Raw genomic sequence first — 26821 nt, forward strand, 5'->3', positions numbered from 1 at the left:
TCTGTGCGAGACGGTGCGCTGTTGAGGCGGCCCCTGTATTGCTGAATGAGTGGAGGGTTGACTGGAAGATAATGTCTTTACAATAATATGTCGGATTCGTGTTTAAATTGTCGGTGTAAATTAAAAAATAAAAATGATATATATATATAAAAAATATCTAATCAACCAAAGATTTTGCGACCCTCATCTTCCCCTTTTTTCTGCTGCTCTCGTTTTGTGTGATTTTGCTCTCAAAGTCTTTCACGAAATAGTGATAAAAGTCATACATTGTCTCGCTAAGAGACTATAAAACACCAGTAAATCAAATAAAGAACATTCCAAGCATAGTCTGAACTAATTACAAGCTCTTGCCGGAATCTTCTCCAGTTTCTATTACTTTAGAAAAACACGTCGATGAGATGGTGGAGTCGACGTTTACGCCTCCTCGGCTCTTAAAGGAATGAAGATGTCAATCTGTCGGCTGCAGAGCAAATATTTTCTCTCCTCCAAAACAGGATGAATGAGAGCCTCAGTGTCAATCAAGTGTTTCCACAGAAGGGAGCTGGAGGGCAGGTTCCCAGGAAGGTCAGTGTCTGTGCCAAGTATCGTGCTAGTAGTATTGTTTCCGAACAAGGGGCCCACACCTGTGTGAATTTGCAGGTGCCAAGCGGTTGGCAAAACAATTAAGAGTCAGAGTTTATTCCTGTTAAGTCCACATTCTTTAAATTTAGTTTTTCCCAAGATCACTTTAACCATTACAGCTGCACGACTCTGGTTCAGCTAAAGTCTCATGACTTTAACTGTGTTTGCAGAAGTAACAAGAAATCTCAGAACAGGCCATTCTTGTTAGGGGACTGAGGTGCTTCCTTATAGAGGTTGGCAGGGCACTTAGTTAGCCGCATGACGCCTTCTAGTCGCCGTAACCTTGCAGAAATGAAGCAAGGGCGACGGCGCTTATGCAGCACGCTGAATATGGTTTGTTTTATGGAGACACACGGGACGTGGAGGAGATGCTTACGTGTCCGTCCGCTTCACCTAAGCATCCAGACGAGGAGGGGCTTTGTCAGTCCCCTGTGATTAGGGACATTTTTCTCTTTGTCTCCCCGAATGAACGAAACCGCAGCACACCTGCCAGTTATTTCTCACAGTTTCTCACACTGGGGCAGAGTGACAACAGCAGTGGCACAGGTCTTTTGCAAAAGAGGGGACATTGTGTGCCTCATTTCCAGAAAGTGACTTCAGGGTTTGTGAAACACCTTACAGCGCAAAGCTGGTTGCCCAATGGCCTCCCGCAACTCCAGCCCAGGCGAGTGGGAATCAAAAAGTTCAGACATCTGCTTTTGGATTTTCTTTGGATTTATTTATCTTCTGTGCTTAATTGTGTGTGTGTGTGTGTGTGGGGGGGGGGGGGGGTCCAAGATGAAATAAAGAAACCATCGTCATGTTTCCCCCAAATTCAAGGGCTCATTCATTTTACTATTGACCCCTGTGCATATCATCAGTGCTCTTCGGTTAGAGTACTGATGGGGACATGTGAAGTAACACGCTGAAAGGAAGCAGGTCATTGGGTCATCTCTACCTAAAAACCCCCGTATTGTATCAGTGTTCACGCAGTCGCTCGCTGACTCGTTTAAATGTCCTGCTGTTGTCATCTTTAAAGGATAAAGCAACGCAGAAGGTGAGTACCGAATCTGAAATGACAAGAATACAGTTATTTGTAGTTGTTCTTCTTAAAGCATGTGATGTGATGCTGATTTTCTTGTTTTTGAGTGTAAATCTGTCCAATTCCGCGACTGACTGGCTTTTTTCCCCTCCATAGCCATGTCTTTGACCATGAACTTCGAGGATTTATACAGCTTCGAGAATTTTTCCAGTTCTCTGTACCCCTATGTCCCCAATCCAGACTTCCTTGCATGTGAGATTAAACAGCTTGATTCTACTGTGTCTGTGACCCTAAGTGTCATCCTCTATGCCATCTTTTTACTGGCAATACCGGGGAATCTGCTGGTGGGGTGGGTGATCACCACCAGCAGGCAGGCATTGACCCCTTCAGACATGTACTTGTTTCACCTGACAATAGCAGACGGCTTGATGGCTCTCACGCTCCCGTTCTTCGCAACTGCCTTGATGCGGGGATGGATTTTCGGGGACTTCTTATGCAAGCTGCTCTACCTGGTCCTGGATGCGAACTTCTACACCAGCATCATCTTCCTGGCCTGCATTAGCATCGATCGGTACCTTGTGATTGTGCACGCCAGAGAGATGCTCGGGAGTCGTAAGAGGAGGTGCAGCAGGCTCCTCTGTGGAGCGGTGTGGGCCCTCGGTGGGGCCCTTGGCCTTCCTGCACTTTTCAACGAAGTGTCCGAACTCGACGACGGCAAGACAATTTGTAGCGAGAGCTTTGACTTAGGCGACTCCGCGTCATGGAGGCTCGCCACTCGTGCGTTGCTCCATATTTGTGGCTATTTGGTCCCTCTGGTTGTCATGCTAGCCTGCTACGGCATCACTATCGTAAGATTGCTGCACACTCGGGGGTTCCAGAAGCACCGCGCCATGCGGGTGATCATAGCCGTGGTGGTTGCGTTCCTGCTGTGCTGGACGCCGTACCACATTACCATGGTGGTAGACACACTGCTGAGGGCTGATCTGATACCAAAAGATTGCAACCTGAGGAGTTCAGTGAGCGTGGCGTTGGTTGTAACCAACTGCCTGGCTCTGCTCCACAGCTGCATCAACCCCTTCGTCTACGCATTTATTGGAGCCAAGTTTAGGAAAAACATGATGCAGTTTTTTCAGAGGAAACTCAGGAGGCAGGAGAGGATGTCAGGGTCCAAGTTCAGCAGGTCAACGTCTCAGTCCTCTGACGGCAATGGAACTTTTCTTTGAATGGATTTTGGATTTAATTCTACTTACAGTAAGTCTAAGTGCATCGCTTTTAGCTAAGCGCTAGCATGATGTTCACAATGAAGGTGCTAAGGAACAGATACTCGCGCTGCTTTCAATGACATCTGGGTAAATCTAAAACCAGCAGTTTGATTTCCGGCTCAGTAACTTGGCTACAGTTTCTCAACTCAGGTTTTTGCAATTTGCAATCTGTTATTTGTTACTGAGCGCACTGCTTGAGAAATACAGTTTTTTTTTCTTTCTTCTTTTTTTTTTTTTTAATTTGGCGCTGTTTCGTAATTTTAAGATTTGGTCATCTGCCTGCTCATAAAAAAGAAAAAAAGATCTGATGGACAAAATTGGGGGGGAAAAGCTGCCATTACGGTAATGATGACACACCGCTGTGCTGCACGTTGGGGAGCGACGCAATAGAGAGTTGTTTGAAGGAATCTGTTGGTAAAAACTAAACAGTCAGTTATGCCATTGAGATGTCACGAAAGTTTGCCAGACTAAAGCATAATTTCACAGTGTTAAGCCACAGTTTTTTGAGTTTTGTCAATGGGGCAAATCACTGTGAATTACGGTAAATGAAATACCGCAAGCTTTAACGTATCACCGGCGATACGTCCGGGCTTTAAATGGTTAACACATTTGTAGTAATTGTCGAGGTTGAAAACGGAGTCATGGAAATCTGCAAGCATGCTAGCATTTGCTTAGATTTTCTGAGTTCAAGGGGGAAACAAAAAGTTGATGCTATATGATGAGTCATTTGAACTCGTGGCTTCACTTTGAGTTACTATAATTATTATTTGTATAGCGAATGTAAAACGAAAGGAGAACACTTTAGTAATTGGTGCAAACTGAAATAAAGAAGGTGGACCAGATGTCAGCTGACACACCCAGAGACCACATGTCAGCTGACACACCCAGGGGTAAGACACATTTGAAGGTGACATTCTAAGCTTTTTAATTAAGCAGTGGAATGCATGGATACAATCTTCCAGTGAAATACTTATTCTTACAGACACCCAGTATTACAAGTCAACCGGGAAGTTAATGTACAGTAAATATCTCAGGTGTGGTTTACATTAACGGTTATAAATAGGTCTCAACTCCCTATCTAAGGTTAGAAAACATTTCCGTGCCCAGCAGCGTGTGAAGATATTTCAGTATATTGAATTATGTGGTAAACTGATGCCCCCTAGTGGAGAACCCTTGGACTTCCAGCCTGTATTTACATTTCTGTTGGTTGTGAGCTTATAACACAGTGTTTATGAGTGTTCACAAGAGTTACGCAATGAGAAATAATCTGTCTCTATTTTGTTTGATTTTGGTGTGTTTTTCTTTTGCATACTTTTTAAATTTTTTTTATGCAATTCTGTCTTTTAGCAGCTGATGTATGCATTGTCCTTATTTTCCAAGTACTATGATGTGGCACTGTGTTTATTTAAATATTTTACAGAATTTGTATTCATTTATATTAACTTTATATTAACTAAACACACACATGCAGAGAGATACCCATATACCGTGTATTATGTTTGTTTCCACGTGTTTCTGTCTTCATCAGTAAAAGTCCAAAAATGTTTCAAATGCTTTTCAGATGTAATTTCACATATCATATTTTGTTGTGTAAATAAATAAATACAAAAAAATAAATAAAAAATAAATAAAATAAAAGATTTTGCAATTTTTTCATTTTAATTTTTATCCATTCATTTGTACTTGTATTGGCCCGATAAGTGTACACACGGTCATTTTATCCATGGAAATAATCATTTTAGGGCTCGAACACAATTTGTGGCAAAACATTCAAGTTAGAACTGAAAAAAGTTATATTTACCTTTCCAAAGCACACTGATATAATTGAATAGAAAATCATTGTAAAATAATATTAGATTTACATTTTAGAATATATATAGAGTATCTTTTGCGCCATAATATTATACTTTGATGTAGTTATAATAAGCTAGTATTAATATTATTATTCTTGTACTGCATTATCTTCCCAGATGGAGTTAAAGTATAAATAAGTTGTATTTAATCTTCCAAAACCCATTATTGTCATCAAACACAACATAATTTTACAAATATTGTAACATATTCTTCTTAATCTTAGGAGTAGTAGTTGTTCTCTGTACCATAATATGTCCAGCAGATGGCGATAATAAGTCACATAAAAAGTCGGCAGGTAATACTGTATATTTTTACTAAAAACAGACGTTTGAGATTAAAATCTGTTGCAGGAAAACAGTGTATGAAAAAAAATTTTGGTGACATTTGGTGTAAATACATAAATACTGTACCTCAATGCTGTAACTGTACATAAATGCTGTATATTCCAGGTAAACGGGACTGTAGATTGGACTGTATATTATTTTGTAATTCTTACTACCTCTACCTTCTTATTCCATTTTGTTTTGTTTTTTACGATTATTTTTATTGGTAACACTGTATGAATGCACTCATAATATTTTATAAGTCTATGAAGCATTATAATGGTCATTATTACCATCTATACATATCATTATAGTTTTCATTGACCTCTTTCATGATGCACTATGCATCTGGTTAACATGATTATATTTTAATCTGAATTGGCATTAAAAATGTGTCCAATAATTGCTAGTCAATTTCATTTTATTGATGCATTATAACTACTTTGCTTGCTAAAGTGCATAGTGTATAGCACTAATGGATGTTTTCTACGTAAGTCCGTTATATCTTAATTAATAAGTTATATGAAAAAAGTTATATTTAATTTATCTCTCTAAGCACACTACGTTAAACAGTACGCATTATCATAAGTGCTTTTAGCAGCTCCTACAGAAAAGTGACATTTATAATAGTAACTTGTGCACTTCGGTTTTAACGATTGTGTGTTATGGTATTAAGGTGCAATGACTTAGCGTGTAGTCAGCAATGTTACCATGACACATGTGTTTTAATTGGCTTGGCACCTAATCGACGATCATATGCCTGTGGCGGTTGTTAATACAGTTTATGTACAAGTAGTGAGCAAATCGAGGTGTTGTTATCTAATAAATATTATTTAGATTATTAAACAATATACGCAGGGCACAAGAATGAGCAGCCAGATGCACAGTAAAGACCAAAAGAATATTAAGTCACTTTATTTCTAATTTAACAAACAATAATAAGCAATTAAGATCTCATGCTCTGAATTTTCTACAAACACATGAAACCCCCATTTTTATTTCAGGCCACACAAAGATGGTAAGCGTTCTGCCTATACTATGTCATGGTGGTAATCATTGGTACAAAATCGCTCACGCACAAGCATGAAATACTATCCATCTTGTTGGTTCATTCATGCTTTTTTCCAGATGCTTTGTTTCAGTCTTTGCAAAGAGTATGCAGTAATAGGCCAACAGCCAACAGTAGTTACCAAGCGCCAATTTGACACATGTGTGAAAACCACCAACATTCCACGCTAAAAAAACTGCGTACTTAACCCATGTGAATGGAGATGAATGTCTTATATCAACGCATGGCTGAGACCCATAATCACTAAGAGGCAGGTAGCCACTCTATAACTGGATTTTTTCTGGTGTTTGACGCCATGAAGTGCCCAGGACATCACTTTTAAAGGTCTGCCATCTGAAGCTCCCGGCACTTAAATTTACACAGCCATGATTATAAACTGTAACACTACAAGACTGTTAATCATGAGAATAGAAGAATTAGAATGTGGCTCTGGTAGCCTTTGGGTTGGTTAGGCGATTCAGGGTTCCAAGTAGGTCAGTAGATGGTTTTGAAGCAACTACTACAGAAAGATCACGAGAGGCAACATCTTAGAGCTTCTAAGCTGGTTTGTTTTTTTGCTAGGAAAGGTTTGATTGAAACACGTTTTTTTGTTTAAGCAGCCTAATGAGACATTGTGTTACCGCATTATTCATGCAGGCAAGCGCAGATTGCCCGAGGTGGCTATAGTAGCTACAAAAAAGTTACCAGATCAACATAATTTAACAAAATATTGTAAATATTCTTCTTTAACAGTTGTAAGTTAGTTTGTTATTGTAGCCATACATTATGTTCAGCAGTGGCAGATAATAGAGTCACATAAAAGGATCGGCAGGTAATTACGATATAGTTTATTAGTTAAAAACAGACGTATGAGATATAGATACATCTGTTGCGAATAAACTAGTGTATATAGAAAAAATATTTTGTATTCATATTGACGTGGTTCAAATACATAAATATACTGTAATAATGCTGTCTATTATCCAGGTAAAATGTGGGCTGTTAGATTGGTATCTGATAAATTTGTTTTGTAATTCTTACTACCTCTACCTTCTTATTCCATTTTTTTTACGATTATTTTTATTTTATTTTATTTTATCTTTGACTCTTATTCTTATGCCTATGTCTGGTTCACATATGTTCTTTGTTATCTTGAGACTCTTGGACAAAACAACATGCCTGTGGGGACCAACAAAGTGATCATGTAATATATATTTGTATTTGATGAGCCCGGATGTAAAACTACATTACCCAGAAGCCCCCCGCCCTGAGACGAAGAGTAGCCATGAAGTATGTATGAGCTACCGTCTGAGACATAGATGTAGCTCACGCGGTAAGTCACGTTATCTAATTCAAGCACATTTTAAATGAAAACAAGTATCTTGCACTTTATTCGTTTGAAGCAGACTCGGTGTCGGATGTACGGGCAGTTAGTCGTTTGTTTTAAGCGCGCGCCTACAGGAAACCGCGAGTGCACGTTATTTTTTATTTTAATAGCTAACTTAGCTGCAACTTCGCGGTTTTGACACTGTGTGTGTGTGTGTGTGTGTGTGTGCAGTGGGTTAGCGTGTTAGCAGCGAATGTTAACAGTGACACAAACTGTGTTTTTACACTTGGCGTTGGCACGCGAAGCTCGACGAAGAGTTGCCTCGTGCGCCGGTTGTGTAATAAGTTGTTTGCATTGACCAAAGGTGGCTCATCCCACGAGGTCAGTTTGGTTTAGTGGCCTGGTAGTGAGTACACCTGATTCATTCCTTACGACTTGAATTGAAACGGGCAGTGACGCCAGGTTTGTTCAGCAAAACGTGTCCACGCACGCACTGTCACTCAGCCCAAAGATTTCGCAATAAAACCTCAATTAAACACTATTATTTCATAGATCTAAGCAAAAATATGAATTAAGAATTTAAGAGTCTGCTTGAATTTTTTTTTTTTCCTGCTTTAATGTCAGCCCCAGTGTCAAACTCACTGCATTGTTGTGTTTTCAGGTCAACAATGACACCAGACCCAGCTGATGGATAGCTCTCTGCCAGACAATGTCAGTGTGGGGCAAAGGTCAACATTTTCGCTTGCACGACGCGTCAGCATGAGCATTATAACTACCAGCCCACTCTGTTAATGTTCATTCTCACGGTCGGTGTTTCAGGAGCCAGAGAGGCCGCTATTTTTTTGGTCCTTTTCAGAGCGCTCCGGACAGCAGCTTTTACCATCCAAAACCAGCGTTACCCGCGCAGCGGTTGTTTTGACACGGAGCTTTGAACTTGAACACGATGGTGGAGGAAATGCACTCGTGAGTGGGTGATCAGTCGGAGTGAGGAGGAAAAGAGCTGCGACATGAAAGCGCCGGAAGGAAGGACGTGGAGATGGCCGTCTCCGCTCTGGCGGCCCAGACTCCCTCTAGTGATCCTTCCTCGGAGGCTAGGGACCCCAAAAAGTGGCAGTGGAACGTGATATTTTTGTGTTTCTTTGGGTTTATGACGTCCATAAGGCCCGGGGAAGCCTTCATTACGCCGTGCCTGCTGAGCTCTGAGAAGAACTTCACCAGGGAGCAGGTTAGTGAATGTCTTGGTAAAGTTAGTATTGACTAAACAGCCTTAAAAGATTATTGAAACAGTTTAAACTCTAATAATGTAGTTCCTCGTCGCTTGCAGCGCAGTAGAATTATAACTTCTCGCGTGGGTTCCTGAATCCATCATACTGTGGTTAAAGTTCACATTCCTCCAAAGTAGGCCAGTTAAATAGGTTTTTGAAGGAAACACGGGCTGTAGTTTCTCGACGTTGGACAGAGCTACATCTGCCATTCCACGGAGGTCCCAATCCAGCTCAAAGAGACTTCAAAAGACGTTTGTTTCGGTGTTTCATTTATGTAGTTGGGGGTTCAATATTTACGGAAATGGATTGTGTTACATTGGGCAGACCCTTTACAGTATGCATTGTGACCGAGGCAAGCATTTGTCACCTGCGTTCGGAAGCGCGATTCATAGCCAGATGTGGACACAGCAGAATACGAATGATTTTCCAAATAAATATTATAATCTGTTTCTGCTCTTCGATGTAATCACTTGACACTATAAAATCAAATCTGATAATTATGATAAGATTGCTATCATTTCTGTGTGGCCCGCACCAGTGCCAACTGATCTCAACCAAATAGGCATTTATTATTTTTGGTTATAAAAGCCAACACCTTATTTGCAGGTGGCAGATCGGAAATAGTAAAATAACCGACCTCTGTGGCTCAAAGTGGCAATTTCAGTAACACTATGAGATTTAGATTCAGGGGTCTTCATCTGTTTTCAGGACCAATAACCGCGAATATGTTGGAACGAAGTAGGGAACGACCCTACCTACTGTATGTGTTCTGGTAATTAAACTCGGCCTGTCTATCATTATTAGCTTATCAAATTAGTTCATTTTTTTATTTCAAACCGTTGCGACAGTACGGGTGGCGTTTGCAACTGCCATAAAACATAACATGTCTGCTCCATTATCCTTTACTAAAACTGTGTTGGATCATGTTAATGGTATCTCAGAAATGTAAATGCTTGTGGGGCTCGATAAAAATTGTAGGTAGAAGTTTAAAAAAAAATGCACAAAAATGTCTAATCAACCAAATATTTTCCTCCCCCCTCCCCCTCACAGTACCTCCTCGGACCCCCTATGACCTATGATTTAGTTTAGTAGCAGCATCACTAGTAGAGTCATTGGACTGAATGTTTACCGGGGTATACAGATTCATTAGAAACATAATGTTACTAAAACGTTTCTTGCCCATCTGTTAGCATAAAAACACACACCTAACAGTTGTACAGGCCTAATCAGACGGTTATTTATTATAGGTTTTGTGATCCTTAAATGGCAAATCGCATAAATTAATATCACCAACACTTGACCATCATGTCGTCGACATTCTAATTGAGAATTAAGTGTTGTGATTCAATTGTGCTGTTGCTTATGCATTTCAATATTGAGTAAGTAAAAGGTTGATGAGCCAGTATTTTTCATGTCTCTGTCATTAAGTTCTGGTCAATTATTTAGACAATCGGAGAGATAAGACTTAAGATCTGCTGATCATGACACCAAGCTGTTCATGGCCATGTTTTTCTGAGGTCAGTAACTCTTGTAACTCAGTAACTGTGGTTTGCATGTTAAATGCATGTTGGCTGGTCTAGTTGGATTCTGTATGTAAAGTAATGCATCTACACCGCCGCAGCTGGGTGCATAAACCTACACCGATCCTATCAACGGAAGGAAACGCGGTTAATGCAATTATAATACGCTTCTAGTAAGTACAGAACTTGTCATATTGAATTGGTTCCAAACCAGCGTAAGTGGATTCCTTGAACTTCGTCTCAGGAACACTTATGAGATCATTTTGCGAGTAGCTTCGACTACTCCTTCATGTCAGTGTGCGGCCTTTGCTCCACGGACCTCCTGCGCTACAAGCCCGTCCTGATAATCCAGGGCGTCAGTCAGGTGGTCATCTGGAACATTCTCCTCCTGGGCAACACGCTCCTTCAAATGCAGTTCATGGAGTTCTTCTACGGCATCACCATGGCCTGCCGCGTGGCCTACTCCTCCTACATCTTCTCCCTGGTCAACCCGGCCCTCTACCAGCGAGTGGCAAGCTACTCCCGCTCATCTGTCCTCTTCGGGGTTTTCACCAGCTCCGTCTTGGGCCAGCTGTGCTTATCTCTGGGCAACATCGACTTCTACACTCTCAACAGCATCTCTCTGGGTTTCGTCAGCTTCGGCCTGCTGCTCTCGTTGTGTCTGCCGTGGCCTAAACGCTCCTTGTTTTTCAACCGGGCGAAGAACCAGGAGCAAAGGGAGCTCGCACCGGTAGCCACCAAGTCAGAACTGGACAAAATGAATCCAAAAGACGGGGCCGCATCTCCTGCAGCCGCCCAGTGCTCGGCATCGCGCTGGAAGGATTCTGTTTTTGTGCAGATGCTGCTGGAGGTGAAAAACGTGGTGACAAGGCCCAACCTGAAGCTCTGGTGCCTGTGGTGGGTGTTCAACTCGGCAGGGTATTACCTGGTCCTCTTCAACGTCCACATCCTGTGGAACCACGTCTACCCAGCCACAGAAAACAAGAACATTTACAACGGCGGAGTGGAGGCGGCTTCTACGTTTCTCAGTGAGACATTTCTGGAAATATAAAAGCTAGTGTGTAGAGGAGTAATGCATCTCTGTTTGAGTGTCAGCAACGTCAGTATTCGCACGGACGTGCAGCTCCAGCAGGAACAGAGGTCCAGCCATTTTTTATAATGATCGGATCGCTTTTGTGTAGCTGTTTATTTTAGGCCTGCCATAAACCAAAATCACATCGTTGTAGCGCCAAAACATCTTGTTCCTCTTTGTTGCCAAGCATTTAAAAAAAAAACAAAGCTGGTTGAGGGATGGAAGTCTGGAAAACGCTGCGTTTTTAAGGATAAACAGGTTGTATGACTAAAGGTAGAAGCTTGTTTAAACAACCCGGACGCCATAAAAGATTAATTCAGAAACTGAATGTGAAACTATGGGAGTTCCTCGTAGTAATCTTGGCAAGTACCATTGACAAGAACACATAAAACACACTAAATAAGTAAATGTAATGTTATACAGTATTGAAAGGCCGACAATTAGCAGTGATTATTTGACCCGTTTTTCTTGCAGGCGCGATCATTTCCTTCATCGCGGGCTTCGTCAAAATCCGATGGAACGTCTGGTCAGAGCTCGTCATCGCGATCATCACGGCGGTCCAGGCGGGTCTGCTGCTCCTCATGAAAACCACGGACAACATCTGGGTCTGCTACGTTTCCTACATCATCTTCAGATGCTTCTACCAGTTCCTGGTGCCTATTGCCACGTGAGTCCCAGATAAAACTCACACTGCACGTCAGTGACATAAAAAATTATTTGACGGGTGAGGTTGTCAAGTATGAGAGTTGGCTGCTTCAACTACATTTACATGGACAATATTTCTACAATCTGATGATAATTCCTGCTTGGTACATGTTTTCACTTGTTTGAACAACTAGTTTGTTTTTCTACCTCGATGTCCTTCCTGGAAACGTGTCGCCTGATATTTACCCCACGTTGGGAACACATGCTCAGAAAGAATGGATTCATTCCAACCAGATCAAGAGTTAATGTGGTTATTATGGGCTGATTTTGTCCTGCTCTTTGGATTGTCAAATGTTTACGCTACCTCTTCCCTGACCTATTTTTAAAATCTCCATTCTGACTAACTCCTCCTATGAAACACGATCGTGGCCTGGATCCACTTCCCTCAACGCTGTCTTCTCTCCACAGTTTCCAGATCGCCTCGTCTCTCACCAGGGAGCTCTGCGCCTTGGTGTTTGGCATCAACACTTTCTTGGCGACGATACTGAAGACCATCATCAGCCTGATATTTTTAGATAAGAGGGGCCTCGGGCTGAGCGTGAAAAATCAGGTAAAATCAAAACCGCCTCAGTGGCGTCTCATACCAGTGACAAAGACCAACCAACAGTTTGTCAGTTAACACTGAGAGAAATTAATGAAGAGACCGTGTCAGAGGCGGCTCTTTGCTATGTTGGGAGATTAGCTTTAGCATGATTATGTTGCTGCAAACGAAGACGGGAAACATTGGACCACATCAATCAAACATGTGGGTCCAATGATGAACTCAAATAAGCCAGTGTTTCTCTGTAGTTTGCTTTCAAGATATAAGAACCTTGAGTTTTTTGTGTATACAATAGAGGTCGGCTGGTATATCGGGCGATCAATATTTCGGGCCGATGCGTGGGTGTGTTCACCGATATAAACATCCACAGTCAGCTCCGTTCTGCTGGAGACGCTTGTGGACCTGTGCAGCCCATACATTGACCCCCCCCCCACTAGCAGAGTGCCTGCAGCTAGAAGCTGGAGAGTGCTTGTGCTCATAGGCCTCTAAAAATAAGAGTTGAGAAAAAAAACATTACCAAAACAAAGATCTATTTATCACTCAGCACCAACTCATTACAGTCATTAGCAACAGCCCAAATGTTTACTGTTGTTAAGTAAGAGTTTGCGAGCTGACATTTTTTATTGTTTATGTTTTTGGTTTAATTGAAACCTGTAACATTACTGTTGTGTCGTTTTATCATGTAAATGGGGCAAGAAAAAGCAGTATCGACTCCAAAAACCGTCAACATGTATTGGCCAATGCTGATGTGAAAAAAAAAAAAAAAATTGGTATCGGCCCTAAAAAAAAATCCATATCGGTTAATCTCTATTATACAGGGTTTCTGCGGAGTCTTAAAAAGTCTCAAATTCGCTAATAAATTACATTTAGTCAAGTCTTAAATCCTTACGTCCATTTACCGCCTCATTTGCTTTTTGTTCAGTGCGTTGGTGGCATTCACAGTTAGTGTAGTTCTTTATGAAATACAACTATTAGCAGTACACAGTAACAAGGTTTGGACTGGCCGAGTTAATCTCATTCTGTCTTCCTTTATTTTCTGGACTCAAACCACATATTCCCATAATTCTTTCCAAAAATACGAGCTTTCTCTGTCACACAATGTCAGTATCATTGGGGCACGACCAAGAGTTTCATTTAAATCTGTTGAAGCCAAGAAGCAGGTCTCATCTCATCAAATCGCCTCTTGCACAGGGACCGCTGCATAAATTCTATTTCTTTTTCTTTTCTAGTTCCTGGTATACTTCGTTTACTTCACCATTCTCACCGCCGCCTACTTCGTCGGCGCCGCCGTGGTCATCACCCGTCACTACCGCCACACTCCTCTGGAAACCATTCCAGAGGAGGAGGCGGAAACAGCGGTCAGGCCACGCCCACAAACCTCCACGCCGTCAGTAAACTCAGAACCTTCGTCTAAAAGCGTCAAAGCGCAGTAAGCTGGTGTTGCCTTAAACCGTTCTCTAGGAACATCTTGTATTACGTAGAGTCCAGGTTTTTGCGAGTAAGCTGTTCAGACTAAACGTTTTAATGTTCAGTGTTGGCCTTAATCTCACAACTGCCTCATCCTCTGGTCTAAAAGGTCGTCCACTACTCGAGTGGCGCAATGAGATATTTTAGTATGTCAGAGGATCTTATTTACCAGTCAGCACAAACATCTGAAATACAGAGCCGGACTTTGAATGTGCAGACACTCCTTTTGTACCGAATGTTACAATTACACTGCCAACAAAATGACCACGTGAGTATGATTACTCTTTAATGACGTTAGATGATGTCACATTTATACACCAGTGTTTTAAAGTCAGATTATGAACGTCTGCAGCTGATCTTCTACTACTACAGTAGACTTGTTCATACAGTGTTTAAAATGATGTTATGATTGCTGTAAAAGCTCTTATGTATTAGGACACTATTAATAATCAGATACATAGGAACAGGGTTTATGCGGAAATTGTGTTTCTAGACGTTTCTACGCAGATAAATGTGTAGTCTTAGTATTTTCATCTGTATTTGTAATATTTTCTGGCTGATTTTTTTTATAAACAACCAACCAGCAAGAGGAAGAAGCAGTTTTCACATGCACAGGCACTGGTCCTGTACTGCACATAAGAAGTGTTACTATGGAAAAACACACGGCCATAACAGAGTAGGCCTTTCAGCAACAGGTTCTTCAGGATGTATAGATGTTTGTTTTTATTTTGATTGAAATAATTCTTGAGAAATGACTGTGAAACTGTGTGAATGCTGTGAGAGAGAAAAAAAAAAACTTATCAGGTGTAATTTTTTTAATTCATAAATAAATCAATTTTGGTGGATAGGACTCTTTTATTTAAATGCAAAACCAACTCTTTACATGCTCTCATTTGTTCCCAGAACTTTCAATGAAAGATTAGAAGGCACAAATACAAGGCATAATACATTTTTAAATGTGGGACCATCTTAAAAAGAAAAAAAAACAACAACAAAAAAACAAACAAGCAAAAATAAAAGGAGTGTATGCTGGGTTTCTTGGGAACAAGACGATGAGATTTAAAGCTGAGGGAATTCTGTTAATAATTTGTTGAAACCACAGAATCAATAAATGAGTTTTCATACTCCTCCCCTGGTTATAATGCTGTTTTTTTTTTAAACTACTAGCTTCATAAATGGTTGTGTGAAAGTCACTTGTTTGGTCAGCTGCTGCTCACAGCGACTTAGAGGTCCCTGATTCTCAATAGTTTTCCTGGATCTCTCAGCAGGAGTTTTGATTTTAGATTGTTTCTACAGCTGGACACGGCGACGTGATGGGAGTCGCTTCGCCCTGAAAACATGTCTACTAGGTCTAATCGGGAATGAAATGGAATTAATCAAATGTATTTGCGCTGGATTTGTGGATTTTTATTGCCTGTTAAAATTTAAGACCATTAAATTAAAATTAAAAAAAAACTTTGTAACAGATCAAAGTCATACTGATGCAAAATGGTGCCAGGTTTCTGTCTAGTCCAGCATTCACATTAGAGCTGATGACGAGGTTAAATACATGATTTAGTCTCAAGTTACAAGATAATTTATGGCAATAGGCAGCCAGCATTTTATCAAACCTCCCTTACGTGACTCTTGTCAGTTGTGATTTGCTGCCCTCAAGTGGTGAAGCTCTATAGTGCACAAATTTAAAAAAAATGTCAAGAGGATTCATTGTTAGCATTTTGTTTTTTTTAACTGAACATACCTCATATAAAATGCAACTAATATACCTCTATAACCCTTAAACACAAACTACAATAAATACCAACAGTCTTAGTGCTTTCAGTTGTTGAGTGTCTGCAACTTTTTACGAGTTAAAAATGGCAACTTGTTTGTCAGCTGATTTAGATCAAGTAGAGGGATGTTAAAAACCAGTTTCACAGACAATTGCGCTTTTTAAAAGTGCAGCTCTTGTATGTTGACTAACAATTCAATATTATGATGAAAATGTGAATACAGAGATACAGAGTATAGTAGGAGACGGACATACTGTGACTTGCAAGTACGGAGATTTGTTAGCCGGCCAGACGATGGCCTCCGCTTTTTTTTTTTCTTTTATTCCCTCCAGGGGTGTCAGCTCAGCTTCTCCCCACACTGTCTGCGTATCCGGACCACCTCCACTCATGAAAAATCCCAAGCAGTAATGAGCTCAAGGTGCGTTCATGAAGTCTGCCGAAGGAAAGCACACGTTGCTGGCCTTCCTGGTATTGTTCAAAATTTGCCTCGGAAATGGTGAAGCACACCTCAGGAAGGTCTCGCAGCTTCTCTCTGTGGTTGGGGTTGTTTTCAGTTCTGGGCTGCAGTCTTTTGCCTTAAGTTTATTTCAACTTGTATTGTCTCATACATTTTAAAAGGAAGAGACATGAAGTAGCAGGTAGTGCCTGGATAAACAAGTACGTCCTGTTTAAAATATCGGATTTAATGATTAACACGTGACGGGGCTCTTCCCAGTGCGTGAAATTCCACTTCATGACTGCACAATGCAAAACCTTTTCAGTTCCTGGATCTTGTGTATCTTCACAGGTTCACTGGTATTGTTCAGCCATCTTAATACATCGGCGTTTCCTCTGGCAAATGAGAAAGTGAGAAAAGAATGAGAGTCACACCTGAGTGGAAAGCGCAACGTGCTATTTCAGATTCTGAAGTGGAGAAGGGAACTGGAGCAGTCTTTCAACAAAGACAAAAACATTTTACCCCACAGAACATGGGAGTTACTTGATGTTAAAGTCACACAGAAACAGCGACTCTTGTGTTCTGTGAGGTAAAGTTATTTTTTCTCAGTGGAATCTGGTAAAGAGCAATTAAACAGCTTCAGTTCACTTAACGTGAAAACTACTTTCCTGCTCGCTCCATCCACCAAAATCCATTGCTTGCCTTAATATACTGACTATGGATAAGCAGCTCGTACAGCTTCCCTTCGAAGAAATTGAACTGCCCCTTCAAATCTACTTGAATCCTGTATAGACCCCTTCACGGTTTGTAAACAATGTGACGTTGTTTTGAGGGGCGGGGCTTAACTGGAGGCAAAACATCTCAAACACTATAGCCATAAACAGCGGTTTGCATATTTCAATGTTTTGGCAAGAATGGACGAGGAAAACATATATTTTGGAGAATATACTAATACACTGACTCTCTGAGGCCGTGAGTGTTATTTTAAAAAGTTGACTCTGACTGACGAGACCATATTCCCAAACCCTACACTCTCACTGGATGGACCATTTGACCAAAGGAGAACACAGGAGAGGGGACGAAGTCCAGTCTGTCTTTATCAAATGAAGCCTCCCCAACAAAGATATTACAAAAAATAAGTGGGACCACTGTGGAGGGTAACGTAGTAAATGCAACTTCTGCTTGGACACCCCTGAAACACGCAGCTAGTGTTGCGTTAGCTCACGGTTAGCATTAACGTATCAAATTGTCCAACCAGTGAGTGATGGGCGATTTGACAGGACTGCCCACCATGCACATTTACACGTGTCTAATAAAGAAACCCAGCATCTACATGAAAGAAAAGTTGAAGGCATACAAAGGCGCCTATAACAATGCCTTGAATGGACTTGTGCAAGATTTGCAATAGAAGAATTTGAATGATGACTTTAGTCCATACGAACACATAGGGGCTGTCTTTATCAAATGAAGCCTTTCCAACAAAGATATTACAAGAAGTAAATGGAACCACTGTGGAGGGTAATGTAGCAAATGCAACGTGTGCTTGGACATCCATGAAACATGCAACTATCATTGCATTATGTAGCGGTTAGCATTAACATGTAACAAGAATCTCCTCAATAACAATTAACGCAATGTAATTTCAGTCACCATTTAGTCAAACGCAGTCATAACATTATCCAGGCTGAAACTGATGATACATTACATATTAATCTTAACTGATAAAAAATGATCACATTGTTGATTATCTCACTCCAATCCTTTCTTTTAATCGCCAAAGCCAAACCAAAGTTGTCTACGACTGGCAGTGGCTGGTATATGATTAAACTTCAAGTTATTGTTTTTGATTTTTCAGTTTTAGCACCAAAAAATACAACAAGACGACATTTTCATGGTTGAAAGTAACAGCGTTAGCCTTTAGCTTCCCACTGTTTTGCCTCCAGCTAACATCGTGACGTCACAGTGACAGGCCATGAAGGGGTCTACAGGCTGATATAAGGTTGCTTAAAAATCTTACCATCTGTTTGATCTTTAGTCTGACGAGCGGTGGTGCCATTCGACTCATTAGCGGTCCTCGCTAGTTTATTGAAAGAAATGACATATGGGTATCAGCTTTTTATCAAAATTAAATATTAGAAAGAAATGAAAGACAAAAGAAGAAAAACTTACGCTCCTTCTTCCAGAAGTCTGAATGAAAAAGCAAAGGAAAATAAAAACAGTAACGTTAACAGAAAAATACAGTGCAGGAGAACAACAATAAGAAATATTTCATCAGTTCCAGCAGCACATTTTTTTGTAAGGCTTTAATAGCATCAGTACTCACCTAGCTGCCAGGGCATGGATTCTGTGGGAAGAAAATTATAATAAGTGAACGAAAATATAACTCAATTGCTTGAATTTCACTGTAAGTTTTATTTAATGAATCTCACCTTTCTCATAGAACCAGACTCCTGAAAAAGAAAATTGAGATAAAGTATCAACCAACACAATGGAACTTAATGCTTTAATGTTAACATTGTAGGATTTTTTTTTTTTTTTTTAGGGGCAGGTCCTCTTCCACCGTGTTGTCCGCCATGTTTTACACCCCAGACTGGACCAATCAAACTGGGTAAATTGTTAGTTGCATTGTGCAACCTTACCACTAGATGTCACTATACACTACTCACCGGACCTTTAACTGCTTATCATTACGGCGCTTATAAAAAGAAGGTATCCAGGGATGTTACCTGATATCCATTTGTGAATGAGTGCCAGCACCAGTACAACGGCGATTAGAGAAACGCAGACCGTTATTCCTGCAGATATTCTCAGTGTTTCTGTAAAATTATGACAGCAGCAGTTTCAGTTGGTGCCATTTTTTTAAAAGAAAAACAAACAAAAATCTTCTTTGCAGAATTTGAGCAGAATTTGATGGAGACGACTCACTTGGGTTGTTGAGAGGGTTTTTGAACTCTACGCTGATTTCGTTACTGACCGGGTTCTTCAGCTCACAGCTGAACACTTTTACTTCTACGTTCTGGGGCACACTCTGGGTAAATATTTCCAATTGTTAATACACACATTTTTTCAAAACACACTATACCTGAACGCCTCTTTTCCTGACATACACATGCTTTCCGTTGTCACGTCAAACTGTCTAGACTTAACCCTCAGGCAACCTTCATTTGGTTGCCATTTTGGCTTGGTTAGTGCATACGGCACCATTTTTTGTAACAAAGTCTATCTATACACACATTTTGAAATCCAAAATATATATATATATATTTCTAATAGGTGAATTTTTTCTCACCACCTTCTTGCAACCTTAACGGACAAAAACTTGTCCAAAAACTTAACAGATTGTTACCTCCCGATGTGTTAACCAGGGGATGAAGGGCAAAACCACACAGAGACCAGATACTGTGCGTAAAATAATTTTTAAATTAGAATATTTCGAAAAACCTTAACTGAAAGTGCTGGCCATAAACCAGGCCAGGACCAACAACCACCAACAAACGCAAAGCGTCATCACACCTTGAGGAAACAAAGCCACTGGGTCAACTAACAACAAAACTTGACCAAAAACACCACCACATGGGGGAAAAAACAAAACAGATTAGTCACCCTCTTAACCAACGGAGTAGCAACGAAATGTTGAACAAAAACCAGCCTCACACTTCCACTTCGCCATATTTGTTTTCATTAATACATAGGTCCTATCACAGGCAAATGGCTGATTTTAGTGTTGAGCACTAAAAATTACAAATTTGGCCATTTTTCTCATAAACCCTAATATTGCAGAATGATGGAAGTTATAGGGAAGTTACAAGAGGGTAGTACATTTTAAATCTGATGCTACACAAAAACTAATCATCCAATCAAGTCAATATTTTAGATGATCTTGGTAATACCCAAGACTGATCTGAAAAAAATGCCACCCAACATTAGTTTTAAGGAAAATTGCTATTTTTTCATGTTTTTGCAAAAAAAAATTAAAAATCTGTAAAAAATATGAATCCATTAATTTTTCTTTTTAACCAGTTTTTGGACATGGACGTTTTTGTCCGATAAGGTTACAAGAGGGTTAAAAGGATGCCTGAGGGTTAAACGTTACTCACCTGTGTAATAAATTATTCGTCTAGGGACCTGTCAGTCGATCAGTGAATCACATCACCCTCATACAATATGAACCGTACCTTAAGGATATTAATGTTATTAGATGACTCTGGTCTGGTCGTCTGGTCCTCCTTCCATGTGTAGGTGACTGGTTCAGCTCCTGCGGTGTTTCCAGTACAGGTCAACGTACATGTGGTCATTTCCTCATCGCACATCGTCTCAACAGTCGGTACAGGGACAGGATCTGTTGTCAACGGAGACAGACGATAGAAATAAAATGATGAAAATGAAAGTTTGCATTTTCTTTTAATCGAAATCTCCACACAGCTTAACTTGATAAGCTAAATAGTGAGTCTTTTATCCACTTACGGATGACTGTAAGCTGAATTGAATCCAACGTCTTGCCGTTGATCTCAGGTGTGTACATTCCACTGTCACTTGCCACCAATCCTGTGATTGTCATCACTCCAGTTGACATGTTGAGGTGGCCTCGGTCTGTAAGCAGGCATGGCTAGTGTTTTTCATATGGTTCAAATGTTGCCCATCAATCCTTAATTTTAAACGAACGTTTGTATGCACAGTATACCTTTAAAATGACGAAACGATTCAAATCCATTATCATCCCAGTCCATGGCAATGTTAGGACCGTCTCTCCATGTTATTTTGGTGATGGGGCTCCCATCAGACATTGGCTCGAGATCAACTTCAGCACCCACCATCCCGTACAATTCACTCGCTGCAAGGACAAAAAGGTTTAGAATTTTCTTTACATGTGCTTTTTACAGACTAAACTCAGGCCAGGTTTCACAATTAAAGCTTTTCTCGACAAAGTTCTGACCGGTTAGCACAGATTGATTTTACTCTATTTGATTCCAACACAGCCGTGATGTAATGCACAACAATTTTTATTATTCTTCTCATTATGATTGCTGTCTCCAAGTTATATACTATTCTTACTATCCCACTGTTCCTCTATGGTGCATAACTCATTCATTTTTAGTTGCTCCCTGATTCATTACTCGATAATGCGATTCAAAGCCAGGCTGCGATTTGGCCCTTTCTTATCTATCAAACAGAGGTGTGACAGCGGTGGACATACACGGTGAAAGGCAGCCAGATAAGAAAGAGAAATTGAACCTTGGCTTTGCATAGATTGCTTTCAGATTAATTTGTCAAATTCTGCGTGTCTGTTCGATTCTATGCTCTCTCCTATTTCTGTCACATGGCACTTCATTCAAAATTGTTCTGTTTGTTTGATATTTCGTATTTACCCATTATTCTAGTCTATTCTAGTTCAGTCTAATGTAGTATAATCTAGTCGAACTGTTTTTTTTTTGTTCTATTAGTGGTTGACTTATATTTCCAACCTATATTTCCAGGCATTGCATTTTATTTGAAATTGTTTTTTGATTGACTGGCCGATAAAAACGTATGTTTCCCCATGTGTCTCTATTCTATTCTGTTCTATCTAAACTTTTTTTTTTTTGCTGCTCTCTTCTACTCTTTTTCATGTTTCATTTTATTCATAATTGTTCTATTGGTTGATATTAATATTCCCTACATATTCTATCCTATATAGACAGTTCTACTGCACTTTTAATGCATGTTTATCATAGTTCTTCCATGTTTAGTCATATAATTGGTGAGTTTATATTACATTTCCCCTTGTTTTGCCCTGTATTCAGTCTGAATTCACTCCTGGTTTCAAGGACCAATACGCGCAGGGCGGGGCCGTGACTAGTTCGTGGAAAATTACACCGTTGGCCCTAATATAACCACACAATCCGAACACGCAGACGGTTTTCGGGTAGAGGGCAACAAGTTATAAAAGCAAGAGGTTGAAGTTGAGGTGTTGAAGGAGCGAACTCACCGGACGCGGTGGACACAGCGGCCAACAAACACAGGCGCAACAAACCGGCCCACATCGTGGCTGTCACCGACGGCCGCATCTCGGTCGGTTAAACTGCCAAAAACGAGGAGAAACGCAGGCTGACGCTGTTGAGCGCCCAGAGGAACATGTCAAAAGACGTCACCTACAAATTAGAATAAATAGCTACGCTCATCTAAGTCTTAACATGCTTATTCGTACGCAGTTTACGCTGAGAGAATGTCGAAACGGCTGAAAATGAAAGTTATGGGCAACAACAGGCTCCGCCTTCAAGACGGCAAATCCCGGAAATCACCAACGATACTTATTTTTTCCAGTGTTGACAGTCAGTGTGACTTCATTTTATTTATCTGTTTTGGCTTCTGGCTTGGTTAATTTACACACTATTGTTTGTCCCCCAAAACCTGGATAAAAGCCTGTTTATTCATTCTTTAGAAGGGATTTTAAGAGCAAGAGAAATGTCAGGATCTATTTAAATTAACTTTATACAGTAAAATGAACACAGAATTTGAAAAAAACATGTTGCTTACATTATTTGTGTCTTTATATGCTAATGTTACATTTGGAAGTAAATGCTGTGTGTACTTTGTAGGGATTAAAATGTTTAAAATGCTGGTTCAAAGCCAGAGCGTTTGTCTTGTTGAATGTCTTTCTGTGAGATCATTCATCCAGTCGCTCTTCCTCGTTCAGTCCTCCGAGTTCAGGGCCTCCAGCTGCAGCCACAGTCCCCCCTCTGCACGCAGGACGAGTTGGGGAAGCCGGCGAACTGCCCCAGAGCCTCCCCCCAGTTCGGGGTTCGCACCCGGGGTCAGGCGAAACCTGAGCAGGGTCAGCGCCACGACGACGCGAAGCTCCGCCAGGGCGAATTTCTGTCCAATGCAGTTCCTGTGAACACGTACAGGTCATTTTCTCAACCAACACATTCTAACTTCATTCTAATCATTATTTAGGCTGAATGACAGAGCTGAACCTTGGACCAGAAGAGAAGGGGATGAAGGCGTGAGAGGAGGGGCTCTTTGCATTGGTCGGGTCAAAACGCAGAGGATTGAATTCCTGGTTAGAGAGTAAATCATACATGTTAAATATAAGAAATCGAAACAAAGTAAATAAATTAAAAGTGTTCTGTTCTCACATGTGGGTTTGTCCAGACATCAGGGTTGTGATGCGTCCCATAAATACTGACCAGACAGATTGCACCTGGGCAAAAAGAAGTATTTTTGACGTGAACCTTCAGAGCTTCACTGTCTAAAATGTTCTAACAAACTGCTCTGACAGCAAGTTTCATTTCCCAGTCAACGCTGGCATACAGAAAAATCTCCTTAAATGGATATGTATTAAAATGCTGCATGTGGACTAATGCGATTTGCTGACATGCACAAACTTGAAGGGAAACAGAACCTGAACGCGAGCCTTTTGTAAAATAGCGTCTCACCCTCTGGTACTGTGCAATCCCCCGGTAGCGCTACGTCCTGGGTGTACGTCCTTGTTACGGCCTGCACAGGAGAGTGGAGTCTCAGGCTTTCTCTGATACACATGGTGGTGAAGGGAAGGTTGGACAGATCCTCCCTTTAGATTAAAAGATGTGTCATTGCACACATGTACATATTAACATCGGGATACTACCAATTGAAAAAGAATTGATACACACGGTGAAGGTACGCTATTTAATCTGTATCTTGTTTTCTGACCATTCTATTTCCTGTTCATCTCGCCCCTGCATCAGGTCCATCACTTCCTGTCTGCACTTTTCCTGATAGTGCTCGTGACGTGCTAAATTATACAGCGTCCAGCAAATGGCGCTCGCAGTCGTGTCATGACCTGTGGACAAAGTATTAAAACATCATTCCAAGTAAGAAAGCTATCACATTGACAATTTAAAATAAGGCGTAAATTCTATAAAGCGCAGCTTTAAAGTGATGCTGTGCAACTCTTGAAAGAAAGAAAGAACACACTTTCTAATGTGAGTATCCCCTCCAGAAAATGTTCCTTTGCTGCTTTTAGCTTTACTCTTGATAAATAGTAGCTTTTAGCGCCCTGTCTGCCAAAGGCTAAAGAGTTGCTTTTAGCTTATATGACTGTTATACAGTCATATACTCTATAATGTTATGCTAAACATTAGTAATTCAGCATTGTCACATGTCAATGTAAGGGCAAGGGAAACTTTAATTGGTAACTAATATTTGCTAAACTCATTTTCATCACACACAAATGACACACTTGAGCTGGTTATTACCTCAATAATAATAATTATTAGATCATTTTATTTTCAGTACAACATCCATTCACATCCATCCATCACATACATATATTGCAGAAAATATACAGCTAAATGGAACTGAAAAAAAAAGATGTAGACAGAAGTCATAGCTAATATTCAGGAGTGTCATGCTAATCTACAGCAATGTTCTGTAATTACCACTTCTGAACACAGAGGTCGCTATTTAGTAACATTTACATCTCACCTGCGAACATGAAGGTGTTGGCTTCAGCGTATATCTCTTCGTCCGTAAGGCCTTGCCCATCTTCATCCTAACACATGACCCATATAGTATTATGAGTCATGTAATGAATTACAACACCCCTATATTTCTTTATATTTGTTCTTACAGCGAACCTTTGTCAAGAGGATGATGTCCACGAAATCTTTCTTCCTCTGTGGTGGTGTGGTGACATTAGACGGCGTTTCTTTCTCCGTCTGTTGGTTGATGAGGGCACGACGCTTCTGAACCACATCTCTGGTGAACCTGCAAAATACAGCAGAATAAAATTGATGCTGTTTAGAACAAAGTAACAGTAGCAGCTTAGTTTTTAGCATTTAGCAATAATTATGTATCATCATGCTTGCGTTTACCCGTGTACAACGTTTAGGGCCTGTCTGAACCGTTTTCCCTGCTGGGATTTCCAGTAAATCCACTCCCAGTGGTGTAAAATATTTTGCCGGCGATCTATTAACAGGTCACTGAGCTCCACTATGGCTGACACGTACTCACTGGTAGACCTGGAGAGACAATTTCATCAAAAACGTAGTACAACCGGAATAGGATACATCAGCTAAATTGATCAACTGGGTGTCCTCACTCTTGACAGTTGCTGTTGTAGCTGAAGGCACATTTCAGTAAACTGTCTAGTGTCATCAGCGTAACATGGTCAAACATCTCCAAGTTATTCCTGCCTTCTGCCACCAGGCGGCGCCATTTATCCTTAAAGACAAGGTAGACCATAAGAAGCAAATCATGTTATAGTTCCCATTGAAAACTTGTGTGTGTCGTGTGGTGCGTGTGACTTTGTGTCTTACATGCATGGTATTAGTTGAGGAGTTGAACATGGTGATGTAGTTCTTCAGGATGTCAAAATGAAAAGCCGGAGTGAGCAGCCGTCTCTTGCGGGACCACTCTTCGCCGTTGCTTATTAACAGACTTTGTCCTGGCAGGGATGGTTTCAATGTGAAGATCAGTCATTTTACTTTATTATTACAAAGTTTACGAAATTAATGGAACATGAGATTCATTTCCATAAACTTTGAAATGACATGAAACTTCAGAGCAGCGTGGCATATTTGACTCACCAAGCCATGGGCGCAGGTGGCCGTAGATAAGCTCATCTTTCATGGTGATGTTTGCTTGGAGTGGTGGGAGGAGGAGAGAACATTATAAAAAACTCCGGAGACACTGTAATAATGAGGTACTTCCGCTATTTGACTGATGATGTTTGTCCCTACCAGAGGCCATAAGCAGAGGTTTGACGTAGTCAGGGTGGAAGAGTCTGACCAGGTGATAGAAAGGCCCCATAAACCAGCTGCAGGAGTGTTTGTACGTCTGCACCAAGTCATCCACCTGCTGGAGACCCTCTTCTGTGCTCTGCATCTGAAGCAAACATGAGCCATTGATTATTTCAGTTAGATAATAAGTTTTAAAGCACATCCTGTATTGCTGTCTTTCAGTTTCCTGCTTTGTTGTGTCACCATCTTCCAAGCATTCAACGTCATAAATAATATCCTGTGTATATGATTGTGAGTCCTACCTTTCCCAGGTGGCCAACCAGCCACGAGTGTGCTGGTGGCTTGCTGAAGCAGGACAACCTGTGAGTGTACCAGGCATGGCGCACCAGCAGCTTCACGGTCCAAACTGCAACCACAGTAATAATTCCACCACTAACCACATACAGGGCATTGCAGAGGCCCGACCAGCTGAGTACCTGGGAGAGAATAGCCTGGAGGACCGTCATCCCGGCACAGATGCCAAAAGTATCCAAAGGTACAGGTTTCTCTGCACTAATCCTCTTCTTACAGTTAGTTGTGCCCACGGTGAATAGATGTCGATGATGAAACATGCAATAGCCAAACGGTTCTGCAGGTTATTGCAGTTATTTCAACACAAACAACTGCTGCAACGCCATAGAAAACACTTCCTTCATCTGTTTAAAGAGCCAGTCATTTCCCAAAGTGCTACTGTGCACTGAATTATGTCGGCTCAACAGAAAAGATGAACTCAAATCAACAGCGTGACATGGGTTGTTCTATCTTTTTCTAATATGTACAGTAAATGCTTTTCAATTTATATATTTATGTATCTATTTATTGTAGCTTTTCTGTATTTTCTTTACTGGTC

The 26821-nt window shown here is 40.8% G+C and overlaps 3 protein-coding genes and 1 pseudogene across 3 annotated transcripts; 2 read left to right on the forward strand and 2 right to left on the reverse strand.

Annotated features, from left to right (window-relative positions):
• Positions 1-1486: 1486 nt before the first annotated feature.
• Positions 1487-4362, forward strand: LOC125000546 (annotated as a pseudogene).
• A 6182-nt stretch (positions 4363-10544) lies between these two features.
• slc19a1 (solute carrier family 19 member 1) lies at positions 10545-14871 on the forward strand. Its single transcript, XM_047576106.1, is given in 5 exon segments — positions 10545-11269; positions 11788-11980; positions 12427-12568; positions 13789-13872; positions 13875-14871. Coding segments are annotated over 5 exon segments (1137 nt in total). The 5' UTR covers positions 10545-10650; the 3' UTR covers positions 13974-14871.
• LOC125000563 (CD48 antigen-like) lies at positions 14862-22465 on the reverse strand. The gene is made up of 11 exons (XM_047576079.1): positions 22197-22465; positions 20913-21062; positions 20696-20821; positions 20407-20570; positions 19157-19259; positions 18958-19047; positions 18661-18681; positions 18555-18575; positions 18401-18418; positions 18249-18308; positions 14862-16626 (listed from the first exon to the last, which is right to left on the reverse strand). Exons 1-11 carry the CDS (start codon positions 22273-22275, stop codon positions 16607-16609), a joined length of 852 nt encoding a protein of 283 aa, XP_047432035.1. The 5' UTR covers positions 22276-22465; the 3' UTR covers positions 14862-16606.
• A 152-nt stretch (positions 22466-22617) lies between these two features.
• On the reverse strand, positions 22618-26558 carry LOC125001271 (cytochrome P450 4F3). The gene is made up of 13 exons (XM_047577218.1): positions 26235-26558; positions 25933-26077; positions 25780-25833; positions 25510-25637; positions 25293-25414; positions 25066-25212; positions 24829-24958; positions 24677-24743; positions 23903-24032; positions 23647-23780; positions 23347-23411; positions 23185-23267; positions 22618-23099 (listed from the first exon to the last, which is right to left on the reverse strand). The coding sequence occupies exons 1-13, from the start codon at positions 26541-26543 to the stop codon at positions 22901-22903; spliced, it is 1713 nt and encodes a 570-aa protein (XP_047433174.1). The 5' UTR covers positions 26544-26558; the 3' UTR covers positions 22618-22900.
• Positions 26559-26821: the final 263 nt, after the last annotated feature.

This window comes from Mugil cephalus, chromosome 23 (genome assembly GCF_022458985.1).
Source record: "Mugil cephalus isolate CIBA_MC_2020 chromosome 23, CIBA_Mcephalus_1.1, whole genome shotgun sequence".
Lineage (NCBI taxonomy): Eukaryota > Metazoa > Chordata > Actinopteri > Mugiliformes > Mugilidae > Mugil > Mugil cephalus.

Coding starts and splice junctions, on each gene's coding strand:
- LOC125001271 (XM_047577218.1), bottom strand. CDS start 26,543: ATGTTTCATCATCGACATCTATTCACCGTGGGCACAACTAACTGTAAG. Junction 26,078..26,234: donor TGGTTGGCCACCTGGGAAAG/GTAGGACTCACA, acceptor TGTTTGCTTCAG/ATGCAGAGCACAGAAGAGGG. Junction 24,744..24,828: donor ACATCATCCTCTTGACAAAG/GTTCGCTGTAAG, acceptor GTCATGTGTTAG/GATGAAGATGGGCAAGGCCT.
- LOC125000563 (XM_047576079.1), bottom strand. CDS start 22,275: ATGCGGCCGTCGGTGACAGCCACGATGTGGGCCGGTTTGTTGCGCCTG. Junction 20,822..20,912: donor ATCGTTTCGTCATTTTAAAG/GTATACTGTGCA, acceptor GCCTGCTTACAG/ACCGAGGCCACCTCAACATG. Junction 20,571..20,695: donor AATTCAGCTTACAGTCATCC/GTAAGTGGATAA, acceptor CGTTGACAACAG/ATCCTGTCCCTGTACCGACT.